The sequence below is a fragment of the Gnatocerus cornutus genome, chromosome 9 (genome assembly GCF_029298725.1).
Source record: "Gnatocerus cornutus isolate USDA-ARS CGAHR chromosome 9, icGnaCorn1.1, whole genome shotgun sequence".
In the NCBI taxonomy this organism is placed as follows: domain Eukaryota; kingdom Metazoa; phylum Arthropoda; class Insecta; order Coleoptera; family Tenebrionidae; genus Gnatocerus; species Gnatocerus cornutus.
In genome coordinates, this window is record NC_142241.1 from 3,266,284 (window position 1) to 3,281,405 (window position 15,122).

General features: G+C 32.6%; 1 protein-coding gene across 1 annotated transcript; it reads left to right on the forward strand.

The window, feature by feature from the left end:
• Positions 1 to 6,861: 6,861 nt before the first annotated feature.
• On the forward strand, positions 6,862 to 11,608 carry LOC148167828 (cationic amino acid transporter 2-like). The gene is made up of 7 exons (XM_088046784.1): positions 6,862 to 6,901; positions 6,947 to 7,169; positions 9,760 to 9,888; positions 9,937 to 10,092; positions 10,136 to 10,240; positions 10,287 to 11,336; positions 11,381 to 11,608. The coding sequence occupies exons 1-7, from the start codon at positions 6,899 to 6,901 to the stop codon at positions 11,491 to 11,493; spliced, it is 1,779 nt and encodes a 592-aa protein (XP_087902910.1). The 5' UTR covers positions 6,862 to 6,898; the 3' UTR covers positions 11,494 to 11,608.
• The last annotated feature ends 3,514 nt before the right edge of the window (positions 11,609 to 15,122 follow it).

Consider the following 15,122-nt stretch of genomic DNA (forward strand, 5'->3'; position numbering starts at 1 on the left):
ACTATTTTTAGTGTTTTTGTCTAGGTATGGAAGTTATTTACCTTGCTCAAAAGAAACTCTGAAGACTAAAAACCAAAAAAAGCTGCAGTTTTGGATGCAGAGCAAGTAACTAAATTTCTACTGGAAGCTCCAGACAAAGTGTTTCTATTGGAAAAAGTTAGAATTAGAAATTGTGCAAGAAATAGTTCAATTATTTAAGTTTCTGTGTAATTTAATTTCCAATAAAATTTGATAATTTGGTGTTTTTGACACTATTTAACAGGTCCTTGGCCTGATAAATGAATTTAACGACCGTGGCTGTTAAAGCTAACTTAACAAGATAGAAAACAGTACTGATAAATCGATTTAACATACACCTATTACGAAAATATTTTAACCTATACTATATAATATTACAACTCTAGACATGGATATACGTGGCGTACTCATACATGTTATGACGATTACAACTGTTACAACTTTTTGAATCGCTATATCTCTGAAACGGTGGCTTGTAGGAAAAAAGAGTTCATATATTTTTTATAGATAATTTTATGGTCTACAATTTTAGTTTGAAGTATTTTTATGATAAAACTTACCGTTTTGCTGAAAATCGCGACAAACCGCAAATAACTCATTTTTTTGAACATTGACCTTGAATAAAAAAAATTCCATACACGAGAATGATGGGTAACTTTCAGGGTTTGTTTATAATTGTATTTTGAACAGTTGTACCAATATTCAGCTTGTTGCGAATTTATGTAACTTCACCCTAACTTATTGGTCTAATTTGGTAAATCTGGCAAATCTTATCGTTGGATAACGGTTATTTATTTTTATTAAAAAGTCATCAATATTTGACTTGTTTGTATAAAAAATGGCAAAAATGTCGTCCACGTGCAATGAAAAGAATCATTAAGTTGATGGAAGAGAAACTTACCGTAGTGCTTGCAACGTCCGGATTGTTGTAACAACTCGGAATAAAGTTTATAAATGGATAATCTTCTAGTTTCTTACAAGAATTCTTTTCTGAATTTACATTTATTACCACTAAATTTAACAGTAGTAAAAAAAGCGGCATTGTGTCTTCACTGTTATGACTTGTATAAGTTACCACAAATTTTTACTTAATGATCCACGGGTATGACACAATTAATTAATTACATGTGTTTAAATTACATCATCCTTATCATAATTTGAAGGAAAGTTTCAGAGTAAGGTGAAAGTATGTGATGAAACCAATCTTCGATATTTCAATCTGTGGAATCTGAGAACAGTTGAGAGCAATACATTTTACACAGCAATTGACAGAACTGGATACCCATTTCAAAATCGAATAAAATGTCTAAAATGTTTTCTAGACATTATCCGTGGCAAAAGTGGAAAAAAAAGTTTAATCACACACATATTAATTTTTATTTCTTTTCAGCAACACAAATTTTTCGTACAACTGGAACTATAAAAAAAAACTAAAAATCGACTTCGAATAATGTCTAAAGTCCAGCTCATTGCTATCAGTCCACTCTCCTGTGTAAATTTTCGAAAATTCTTGAGTGTAAATCAGGCTTTCAATTCTTTAGGGACAAAATTAGGGGAAAATTGAAGGTGGCGATTTTTGAGGTTAACACGTTGTCAAAGTTGAGTGTATTAATCAAAAATTTGTTGCAAAAGAAAGGTTTCAATAGAAATTTAACAAGTTTTGGCAATCTTGCGTATGACGATTAGCTTCTACGCACACCACAGTTACGTCAAGGTCAAACGCTTTTGCTGTCAACTGTCACGGATAAAAATCGCTAGGGGCTGCTGCCAACTTAACTTTTTAATGAATGGATCGATAGTAATGAGCTCTAGTATAGTTTATCCGGTGAGAGATTGGGAGATTTCAACAGTTGACATATAGGTTGGTAGCAAATTATGCTACAAAATACACTAAAAACACTAAATTCCTACGCGAAATGGGTTGACAGGGTTGTCAGTAACTGGGGTTATTTTGTTATTTTAAATTTCGCGCGTATGGTACACTTTTTATTGCGTAGATTTAGTGACTTTTCTGTCATTCAAACTCTCACTGTACGAACTATATATGTTTTCGAATTTTCAATTAAGCTAAGGCGATTTGAAAATTCTCGATTTAAATTTTGAGTGTTTTGAATTCTGGTAATTTATGGGCAGCGATTAGATGTAAACTTCACCCACTGTTTATTTATGGCATTTAGGTACTTTTCTCCATTCAAATAATGTAGAATTGAATATGTTTTTCGCCAATCAAATATACAGGGTGTTATGTAAGTAAAGTGCCAATTTCTAACACCTGAGTTATGGAGATGGCAGTAAAAATAGATTTTTTTTTTCTGCAGCGCTTCTTGAAGGCAGTGGAAGAACATAAAAAAGTAATCAATCACGACTCCGATTGGATATTTGAAAAATTTAAGATATCAAGTTATTTTGTGGATTAAAATGTCACACATGTCGCACCTGACATTTTGTAACATAGGCGTAAGTACGTCAGGTATCAGTCAAGTTGTGCTAAACAGTTTCGTAATCGATTTTGAGATAACAGTAAAGTATTTCTCGTTGAGGCGTTTATATCGTTGTCTAGATCGGAAAAAAGAACAACTTGTGTGTTTTTATAATTTCGTATATGTATGATTTATTGCTTGAATAAAAAATTCAGTTACTCTTGCTTTTATATAGATTTTATTCATGCAACAGGCTCTAGTTGGGAGGATGTAATTTGGGGTAGAGGGACCTGTTTTAACCCTTGTGTGACCTTTTTTTTCCAAATAATAGTCATTTGTGTACCAAGGCCAAAAAGTGGCGAGGGTAAAATGGCACTTTTTGGCCGTGATATACACAAGATTTTTCAGGTGACATCATTAAATTTACAAGTTAATTAATTTTTATTTATGATTTATTGATTAAATCATTTATTACAACTGAATAATTGTAAATATTTTTGAATTCTTCAGAAAAGTTTATATTTTCTTTATTTACATTTGCAGTTTCAGCATCTGTAGCTTCACAATTTGTATGAACTAGGTTTGATGTGCTTTTTGATGTTGTTGCAGCAGCACTGCTAGACATGTTCATTTTCAATAATTCAACACGTTTTTGTTGCACTTTACAGCAGTTTCTCGATTTGATTTTACCCAAATAATTATAAAATTGGGGGTAATGTCGGTATCTTTATGTAATATGCAAAATTATGGATAGATGGCGCTACCATAGATCGGTTAAAAATGTTTGCAGCCTGAAAAGACTTACTTTTAGGCCGCTTTTTAAGTCTTTTTAAGTCGCCTAAAAATCTTTTTATTTTAACATTCTAGTTTGAATTGAAAAAAGGCTTTTACTTTGGCAATACTTTTATTTATTGGTGTTATGGTCAGAATAAAAATTCAATAGTAGCTACAGCCATTTTATACAGTGGGTATAGGAATATGGAAGAAATAAGTCTAAAAGATTTTTGCATATCTCATATCATAGCATTCATTCATGAAAATGTTTCATTTTTCGTTTTTTAAATCATTATTACTTTTATTGAAATACAGTGGAACCTCGATTACCATGCCCACTTAATCTCACCTCGACGATGACTGCGACGACGAAATTTTTGACGCTACTAAAAAAAATTTTATCCTAAACAAACTAATTTGTTCAAACCTTATCAATTCCTACAAAATTTTTAGTATTTTAAGTGAGAATAAAATTTCCATTAGAAAGATTGAACTTCAAGATTGTATTAACTAATCGATCCTAGGCGTATCTCATAATCTGAAATTTAAAAATGACCACTCAAATTAAAACATTATTGATTATTTCTTGTATTAAATGCATTACTAGAAAATTTTATTGTAGTTCGTATTATCACATCATGAGATTTCTCATTAATTTCATAAATTTTTCTTGGCGGCATTTTATAGTTACTGAATATCTGTTTATGTTTATATTATGTTGTTTTTAAGTTTTAACAGCGACGATATGTGATATTTTAATTAATCTTATTTATTCAAATAAATGTTTCTTTTCAACATATCCAATTCTACATTGCTTGAATGAAGAAAAAGTACATTAAATTAAATTTGCAGCTTGTGGGTAACTTCTATTAGCTGAGGCTCTTTTGTCTAAATTACCAGAAATCAGAAAAAAATTTCAGCCAAGAATTTTTAATTTACTGTAGCTCATTTATTTATAAATAAATTAGAAGGGTGTTTACCCCTAAAATCGCTGTTAATTTTAAAGATCAAATTTTGAAACTTTGCATACGCTCATAGTTAACAAAGCTGTAGAAGCTGACGCAAAAATTTGTTTTTTATTACGGTTTGGTTGGCGTCGCGACGCCTAAGAAGTATAATTTTTAGCGATTTTTGAGTTTTTGCGAAAATATTCGCGAATTCAATTTTTTTTCAACATAACTGTGGTACAAATATCTGAGTTTTTATTTTAAATCTAATGCAAATTATGTTTAAAATTAGCGAAAAAAAAACGCTGTTCTATCAAGTTAGTTTTCAAAATTATGACAGCGCAGTGGCAAACTACGTTTACACCAAAATTTCACAAGTCATTTCATTCACTCTTATAAAGGTTAATTTTGATTAACACGGGCATGTTGCATTTTATGGACACCAGAAATCGTTAATTTACATCGACAAAGTGACAATTTCACTAAGTAAGACTTTTGTTACAATCTAAAGCGAGCCAAAGAATAGATGTCATTTGTGACACAAGATGTTGACAGATGGGTGTAAACGTAGTTCCCAATTTTGACGTAATGAAATTGGAAACTAACTTGATAAAACAGCATTTTGTTCTCAAATTTTGAAGACAATTTGCATTGAATCTAAAATGACAACTGAGATATTTTTAACACATTTGTATTGAAAAAAAAATTAAATTCGAGGTTGATTTCACAAACCCTCACAATTAACTAAAAATTACACCTTTAAGGCGTCGCGACGCCAAAACTGTCAGTGATAAAAAACAAATTTTTGCGTCAGCTTCTAGAGCTTTGTCAACTGTAAGCGTATGTAAATTTTTAAAATTGTAACTTTGAAATTAAAGACGATTTTGGGGGTGAACACAAAGTGTTGCCGGACCCTGTATAGTAAGTCAAAATTTGCTGATATTCATATTTTTGGTCTGTTGGATGTGGAAAAATTGCTATTATCATTTAGTGAAACAATAGTTTATCAATATAATGGAGATAAAAAAATCACAATATGTTTTTATTGCATTTCTGAAAACAATTGTTTTCGTAGCATGCAAGACTATGGTATCTCAAAAAAGTTGTACTTACAAAATAAAAGTAAACAATGATAAAATTCAATTGACAAAATATCTTTAATTAGTAATATATTAACCCAGCAGAGTTATAATTGTTAAAAAAATATTTCCAATTTAATTCTATTCTAATTAACGAAATTTCATATACTAAATTTTATTTCATAATAGGCTCAACTTGTGATAAGGAATTGCCAAACTTATTTTATATCATGCATTAATAACACCCTGTACATTTAGTAATTTAGTAATAGTAGCTTCTTTATTGTTATCTACATAATAAAGTTAAATTGTAAAAATTTATTAGTTTTTTATTAGTAAATCAAAAAATATTTTCACTTCTACAAGGTGTTTATAAATGTTTCTAGCATCAAGGGGGGCTTTGGAATTCCTGTCATGCGCTATTTTTCCGTTATGTTTTCATAGTGTATTTAACTATGTTCACAATTATTTCAAATGTCACTTACGTCTACGACTTTTCAGTTACGGTTTTGTGTCAAAATTTTAGATTTTCAGGCTTCAAACCACAACTTGAACAGTTTGTTTTCAAAACTAACTTTGTTCAATGATTGAGGTTAACTACAAATGTCAGTTGAAAAATCTGAACCAACATTAGTAACGAGCGGCAAATTTATTTGACATTTCATAGCCACCCTTGATGCTAGAAACATTTATAAACACCTTGTATGAATAAAATAACTTATTTTTGTAGTTTTGTAGCATCTTTTATAATATTTTTATTTATTTATAAATAAACATTTTTATTTCTTTAAAATCTAAACTAATCAAGCTTTTGATCGAGAATTGAGAATTTTGACTTCCGACAGTCGCAAAAGAGTGTCAAAAGAGCTAAATGGGTCGAACACAACGGATACATGTCATTTTTTATTAATAGATGGCTCTACAACTAAATGTCAAGTTTACTAATAATTGCAAAATATAATGATGAAAAACATAAAGTTACAATGAAATACCTGCTAATCTGGACTGAAAATGACAAAAACAAGTTTATTGCAATGCTCCTACAATTTGGTGATAATTCTTGTTTGACATTTCGCAGAAATTGCAGATTTAAAAGAATCAGAATTGTGACCAATCACAGAGCCGCATTTTAATTTTAGCGCCTACAAAAATTAGCTTTTAGTCAATTCATTTTGAGTTTTAAGTGGCGCCCAAGATTTTTCGCTTTTAAATGTAAATTATTTGTCATTGTCTTTTAACTCACAAGTGTCTTGTACCACTTAATTTCGTGGAAATCGATTAGAGGCACTTAATTTTGGAGGATTTTAAAAGTTGGCCATTGCCGGATGTTCTGTTGCCACGTTCCCTGAAGAAAGTTTTGTTTTCCATTGCATCATTACATTGCCATGGCCATAGCAACAAAATATGACATTCCAATTTATAATGGAGAAACGCGGCGATTAATAACAACCAAATAACAACCAAAAAGAGAACTTAATCATGATAATTTAATCAGTACATATGTATAAAAAAGAAATTTTCACTACCGGAAAACTTGCTCCAAATATTGTATTTTAAGTGTTCTCAATTTTACTTATCGACACATCACGATAAGATCGCACTTGCGATATAAAAAATCGAGCCAATTTCCGTCATTTCACAGTACCACCGTCGACTCAAAATGGTTCGTTTATCACCTTTGTGACTCCAATAATTTTTTTTTCTCTAGAGTAATAAATTCCTGAATTCGCTGGCCCGGAAAAAAACTTTGGATTTTGGACAAACTAGTGGACTTGCTCGAGTTTTGTCTTTATTGGATCTTTCGGCTCTTGGTGTTGGTTCGACTCTAGGATTGGGAGTTTACGTGTTGGCTGGATCTGTGGCGAGGAACAATTCCGGACCAGCTGTGTGTATTTCGTTTCTTATTGCTGCTGTTGCTTCAGCTGTTGCAGGTAAACTAAAATAAAAAGAGGTTTTTCCTGTTTGCACTAGAGTCTTTTTTGCTTTTATGTAATGATTGTTTGAAGAGTTTTCTAAGTAGAAGCGATGACATTCAAAGTCCAAAATTTATCTTTAAGTTGAATGTTCTTTTGTTCTTATCCACTTGAATTAGGAATTGCATAAATGGGGCTCAATGATAACAATCAATTGAACAGTTTATTTAGTTGTTTGTTTATCTCAAGTAACTGTGATTTTGTCTTGGATAAGCAAACAAGTCCTAGATAGATAGTAGTATATTAAAGAACGTGTTTTATAATGCCCAATTTGGTGTTGGCCATTATAAAACAAGTCCTTTATAACAATTTTTTCGAATTTGCAACCTTTTTTTAATAAAAATTTTTAATTTTCCAATTCTTAAAGAGTTTTCGTGTTACACGGTTGGTAATGGTTTTGTAACCACGACTTGCCACTTGATTTTCAAATTCAATTTAAAATTTGACATTTATTGAGTTTCTGAATTTTAACCTAACCTCACAACCTGTATTCACATCTATTATTCAAAGTTTATAAATGTTGCTAGCATCAAGGGTGGCTCTGGAATTCCTGTCGTGCTCTACTTTGCCGCTTTGTTGTCATAGTGAATACAACTATTTTGAAAATTATTTTTTGGCCTCATGAATTGTAAACGTCAAATTAACATTCAATTGACATCTTCGGAAACACTAGATTTACAAGCGCTCTGGACGTTTACACACGCCGTGCTGTAAAAATTACCCAAATCGTCTGCTCTTCACATGCGTTTATAAATTAAAATCACTTTACCATAATGAAGATTGATCACCAAAGTGGAATCTACCTAAATTATTATCTCAATTAAGACAATATTTCTATTTTTAAAGTAATATTAAAACGTTTTTTATACAGCGCCATCTTGTGTACTTTTTGTGCACCAACTACAAAATTGACAGAATTGACAGATGATGAAATTTACAAATGTCAGATGTGACAGTTCTCATAAATTTTGAAAAATCCAATTATTTAAATTAAAATTTTTCGGCCAAAAAGTTTAATACAACTCTTGTGCGTTAACCATTTTACAGCGCTCAATCATTAAAGCACTCCGGCTACGCCGTCGTGCTTTAAACTGATTTCGCGCTGTAAAATGTAAGTTACCACACGCGACTGTAAATAACTATTTCCTACGACCCCATATGAAAGTGGCATTTTCCACACGGTTAAATGACTCCGAAAGTTGATGTTTTCGTACATCAATTTACGAAAGTAAAAGTCACTAGTGTGATATGAATATATCCGCACAGACCTGTCAAAATTGACAGTTATTTTGAAATACAAATGTAATTCTTGAATTTTTGTCTTAAATATCTAGACGATTCACTGTAAAACAACATGCATAATGGTAAAATTGAATTGGTTTTTGATAAGACAATTTTGACAGGTCTGTGCAGATATATTCACATCTCACTAGTGACTTTTACTTTCGTAAATTGATGTACGAAAACATCAACCATCTAACTATGTGGAATACGTCACTTTTATTCATATAAAACCTCATGGTCGTAAAAAATGATATTTAGAAAAGATAAAAAATGAACTATTGTCAAGGCTTATGGTTTCTTCCTGATGATGGAAGGTCGTAGGAAAAATAGTGTACACAACTCGTCGGAAAGTGTCTTTCTTGCACTCGTGTAACATCTGCACTCGGCTGGCGCCTCGTGCATTTACATTTACACTCGTGCGAAATTGCTCACTTTCCGCACTTGTTATGTAAATATCTATATAATGTCACTTATGTCAACGATGTTTCTGTTACGGTTTTGTGTCAAAACAGTTTTCTTCTCAAAACTTACTTTGCTCTATGTTTGAGGTTAACTAGAAATGTCAGTTGAAAACTCTAAACTCACATTTCTAATGAGCGCCAAATTTCTTTGACATTTCATAGCCACCCTTGATGCCAGAAACATTTATAAACACCTTGTATTTAGGTACATACAATGGAATTCCTGTCGAGCACTATTTTGCCGCTTTGTTTTCATAGTGAATATAACTATCTTGAAAATTATTTAAAATGTAACTCACATTCATGATGTTTCAGTAACAGTTTTGTGTCCAAGTTTTTGATTTTTTGGTTTTAAACCACAACTAGAACAGTTTATTTCTCAAATTTAACTTTGTTTCATGTTTGAGGTTAACTGAAAATGTCAGTTGAAAAATCGAAACCCACATTTGTAATGAGCGTCAAATTTTTTTGACATTTCATAGCCACCCTTGATGCTAGAAACATTTATAAACACTTTGTATATTGTTGGCCGCAAAGAACAATTCAATTATATTGATACATTTTTTACTCACGCAGCAATTTATTAAACACGAATCGTAAAATCCGTAATGGTGAAATTGACCAAGAACTTGACAGGAAACGGGTGACAGCCAGCCTAATTAGTTCTGTCAATTTTAAAACTACAAAATTTCCTACTTTGAGTTAGATACCTATAAACGACTCCAAATTGAGTACTCTAATGGATCTATTAAAGCGGCAAATTCGAAATTGATTTTAAAGTCAAAATAAATGTTGTATTTCAGGTCTTTGCTATGCAGAATTTGCCTCCAGAGTGCCCAAAGCTGGTTCAGCATACGTTTACAGTTACGTCTCTGTCGGTGAAGTTGTCGCTTTCGTCATAGGGTGGAATCTAATTTTAGAATATGCCATCGGTATGTTGGTATTTTGTCCTTCATGGTACTATTTAGTATGCACTTTAGGCACTGCCAGTGTGGCCAGAGGACTTAGCGGCTACATAGACGCTCTGGCCAACAGTCGAATTAAAGAAGGAATGGAAAATTGGGCCAAAATGGATATCTCATTCATGGCTTCTTACCCGGACTTTCTGGCTTTTGGATTCGTTATGTTACTCACAGGTGAAGAACTCATAATTGAATTAATTTAACCGTTGGTTTCTAGTTCTTTTGTCCATCGGCGTCAAAGAATCCTCTCGTTTCAACAACATCTTCACCGCTCTCAATCTCACCACAGTAACTATCGTCATTATAACAGGCGCCATCAAATGTAACCTCCCTCTCTTCTCTTTCTAAAGCTAACAGTGAACTTTCAGCAAACCCCGCCAACTGGAAAATCGATATCAACACTGTCCCTGAAGACGTTCGCCCCGATGCCGGCGAGGGCGGCTTCATGCCATTCGGCATCTCCGGAGTCATGGCCGGTGCAGCTCAATGCTTCTACGGCTTCGTCGGTTTCGACGCTGTTGCAACAACAGGCGAAGAAGCGAAGAATCCTCAGCGCAACATTCCTCTAGCTATCGTCATCTCTTTAATTATTATTTTCTTCGCGTACTTCGGCATCTCGACGGTGTTAACGATGATGTGGCCTTATTATGACCAAAATGCAGATGCTCCTCTTCCTTACGTCTACGAGAAGTTGGACTGGCCGGCAATCAAATGGATTGTTAACATCGGCGCTATTATTGCTCTTATCGCGAGTTTGTTGGGGGCGATGTTCCCATTACCGAGAGTCATCTACGCCATGGCCAACGACGGTTTGATCTTCAAGTTCTTGGCGAAGATCCATCCTTGGACTCAGACTCCTGTGGTGGCGACAGTGTTGTCTGGACTTTTAGTGGCCGTCATGGCTGTATTATTCAACACCGATCAGTTAATCAATATGATGTCCATCGGCACCCTTCTTGCCTACACCATCGTCGCCATCTGCGTGTTGATCCTCCGGTACCAACCAGTCCACGACACTTATCCAGATCTCAAAGAAAACGCAGAGTTTACCTGTTCCGGAATGTTCAAACAGATGTTCAACTTGAATATGAACAAGAATGCCAGCACCACATCGACGAAGATCACCAACTGGAGTATCATTCTCTTCTCTATTTTTGCACTTTGTTTCGATGCTTTCATCATTTATGCTCTTGATGATCTGGTCAAACCATACATTTTACCATTGTTCATCATAGCGACTATCAGCATGTTGACTTTGGTGGTGGTGATCGCCCGGCAGCCCGCTGATGAAATTAAACTCTCTTTTAAGGTTCCTTGGGTTCCTTTTATTCCTTGTTTGAGCATCATTATCAATTTGTATCTTATGTTAGAATTGGACAAGGATACATGGATCAGATTCGCGGTTTGGCTTTTCATAGGTAAGATTAGTGTAATACTGATAAGTTTTGACGATCTTTTTTAGGTTTTCTTATTTACTTCTTCTATGGGTTGAAACACAGTGAAGAAGGGAAGCTTAACCAGAAGGGTAAAGTGATAACAGAAAAGGACTCGGGTAAAGAAGCAACGAAGTATTAAAAGGTTTTTACAAATGTGATATGATTTGATTGTTGTTTTAAACTTTTAAATATATCTATTTATTGTTGTTAAGTTTAAGATTAAATTAATGAATAAATAACAAATATTTTTAAAATATATCTCTTCTTGCTCGTTTACTTATGTTGAATTAAAATTTTTTGACGAAATTAATATTGTTTGTCAGACAAATGATAAAAATTTCGAATTTTGTTTTTGACCACCGCTTGTAAACTATTTAACCTACCGATCTGTTATTTAGACATTTTATAGATTTTGATCTGCTCATTTGATCGATGCATAATTCAAAGGTCTTAACCGTCATTTTCGCACCGAAAAAGTTTGTTAAAAATGACACGGAAAATCTGTTTTGGTCAATAGCTCATTTATTTCTAAGCAAACCAAAGATATTTATTATACAGAATGTCCCAGAACTCATAACCTAGAGATCAAGGGAAGGTGCCGACAGCAATACCAATGGTAAATTTTAAAACAAAAATTGATTAAGTTTAATAAAATTCGAGAAAGGATAAAAAATTAACTACAAATCCCAATAGCTTATTCTAGAGGTGGAGTAAAAGGCTATCCAAATTTCCTAGGCAACGAGAGTCTGACCAATTGACGATAGTAGTATGTGTCAATAGTTACTGATTTTCAAATTCTGCTTCCTGATTGGCTACCGTTTGCTAGAAAATTTTTGTTTCGGAATTTGGTTCAGAAGTCTTTTTTCTCTGTGTCACGAGTTCTGGAACATCCTGTATAAGTTAACTCTCTTAACACTTTAAAGAAAATTATGCCACATTTCCATGACAACCATGGCTTTCTAAACGCTAAAAATTTATCACTGCTGTCACTTCTGTCAATTCTTTTAATACTTTGAACACATTATTCACTCCAAAAATCTTATTCTATAAATATCTATTATTATACAGGGTCCGGCAACACTTGTGTCCACCCCCAAAATTGTTTTTAATTTTAAAGATAAAATTTTGAAAATTTGCATACGTTCACAGTTGACAAAGCTGACGCAAAAATTTATTTTTTATCACTGATAGTTTTGGCGTCGCGACGCCTTAAAAATGTAATTTTATGTAATCGTGAGGGTTTGTGATATCAACCCCTAATTTAATTTTTTTTCAATATAAAGGTGTTAAAGTATCTTAGTTGTCATTTTAAATTCAATGCAAATTGTCTTCAAAATTTAAGAAAAAAGTGCTGTTTTATCTAGTTAGTTTCCAACTTCATTACGTCAAAATTGGGAACTACGTTTACACCCATCTGTCAACATCTTATGTCACAAATGACATCTATCCTTTGGTTCGCTTTAGATCGTAACAAAAGTCTTACTTTGTAAAATTGTCGCTTTGTCGATGTTAATTAACCATTTCTAGTGTCCATAAAGTGCAACATGCCCGTGTTAATCAAAATTAACCATTATAAGAGTGAATGAAATGACTTGTGAAATTTTGGTGTAAACGTAGTTTGCCAGTGCGCTGTTATAATTTTGAAAACTAACTTGATAAAACAGCGTTTTTTCGCAAATTTTAAACACAATTTGCATTAGATTTAAAATAAAAACTCAGATATTTGTATCACAGTTATGTTGAAAAAAATTGAATTCGCGAATATTTCCGCAAAAACTCAAAAATCTCTAAAAATTATACTTCTTAGGCGCCGCGACGCCAACCAAACCGTGATAAAAAACAAATGTGTGCGTCAGCTTCTAGAGCTTTGTCAACTATAAGCGTTATGCAGATTTCTAAAATTTAGCTTTAAAATTAAAGACGATTTTAGGGGTGGACACAAGTGTTGCCCGACCCTGTATAAAAGTGTAAGAATGCAAATTATTCATGACAAAAATCAGGTATTCTCGAGATCGTAGATCGAGTTAATTTGTCCTTACACTCGAATATAATACTAGATTTTCTTATTGATTTTAAACATCGCTTTAAAAAAATTTTGACAATTTACACCAACTTAACATACTAAATTCAGTTTGATAGAGCACTTATAGGACAATCCAAAAATGCAAATTAAATTTTATTTGTAGCAGCATTCTGCAATCCTTGCAGAACTAACAGTTTCATTAATAACTGATTTAACACAAATGTGGCAAGAAATCGTTAAGTACGAATCAGAAATTTAATTGGACGAAGAATACTGATTGCTATTAGTTATTCGAGGAGGTAAAAACACTGTAAAATTTGAGGTAAAAATCACAGCGAATCTCAATTTTGATTTTGCACTTTCTTAATTTTTTGGAAAAATTTCTATTTTTTCTATTTCTATATTGTCAAAATTGTTTGATTAAAAACTTTTATTAGGGACCTGAATTGTGGCGAAATTTTTTGATAATCACTCCAAAAAGAATTCCTAAAAATCTGTTTCGGTCAATATCTCGTTTTTTTGAGAAGCAAACTCAAATTATTGTGCTCATTTAACGCAGAAGTTCACGAAGAATCAAAAATTGTGCTAATTTTTAACGTACGTACCGGAACTACGATAGATGTGCCATCTTTTTTCTCGATTTTGTTTTTCGGTTCTTTTAATATTCTTGAATTCAAGACGTTTTTTTTCGAAGAGCGGCCAATGCACTTATTTTTTAATGTCGCACTGCTAGAAAAAAAGTCGCATTGTGGGAAAAAACAAACTTTAAATGCAAGCATTAAAACATTATTCATTTGTAACTTGATTAACACATTTTCTTATCTCAGATTTTGACAATTTTTTGTAACTATTTTATCGACCAACTAACTTAATATTTTTACGACTTGTGACAAAGTAAACGTCATTTTGTAAATGAATCTTTTAAAATGGTGCCATTTTGTAATTGAATTTGTAAATAGTTATTTGTGTACCAAGGCCAAAAAGTGTTTCTTTTTTGGTCGAGCCTATTTTTAATAAATGAGTGAAGACCGAGATACACACAAGATTTTTTAGGCGACATCATTAAATTTACAAGTTAATAATTGGAAATATTTATGAATCCTTCAGAAAAGTTCATATTTTCTTTATTTACATGTGCAGTTTCGGCATGTGTAGCTTCACAATTTGTATGAATTAGGTTTGATGTGCTTTTTGATGTCGTTGCAGCAGCACTGCTAGACATGTTCAATTTCAATAATTCAACACGTCTTTGTTGCACTTTACAGCAGTTTGTCGATTTGTTTTTACCCAAATAATCATAAAATTGGGGGTAATGTCGGTATCTTGACGTAATATGCAAAACTATGGATAGATGGCGCCACCATAGATCGGTCAAAAATGTTTGCGGCCTGAAAAGATTTACTTTTAGGCCGCTTTTGAGGTCTCAAAATTCCATTTCAGTTTAAGTCGGCTAAAAAATAAATTATAATTAATTAAATCAACCAGGTTTTGCCTCAGTGAATTAATAATAATCACGTCTAGTGATAAAATGAAGTACTTCTCCATCTAGTTGCAAAAATAAATATACTTTTTTTGGAGTGCGATTTTTTTTATGGCACTGCGACTTAACAAATAAAGTGTGGTTTTTTAGGCTACCGTAAAAAAATGTATTTCGGTCTTAGTTTATTAATTGTGGAACAAAATTAAGTGACAGGGTACTTATTTTCCGCCGAATTTTACGCAGATTTAAAGTCGGTGCTCAAAAT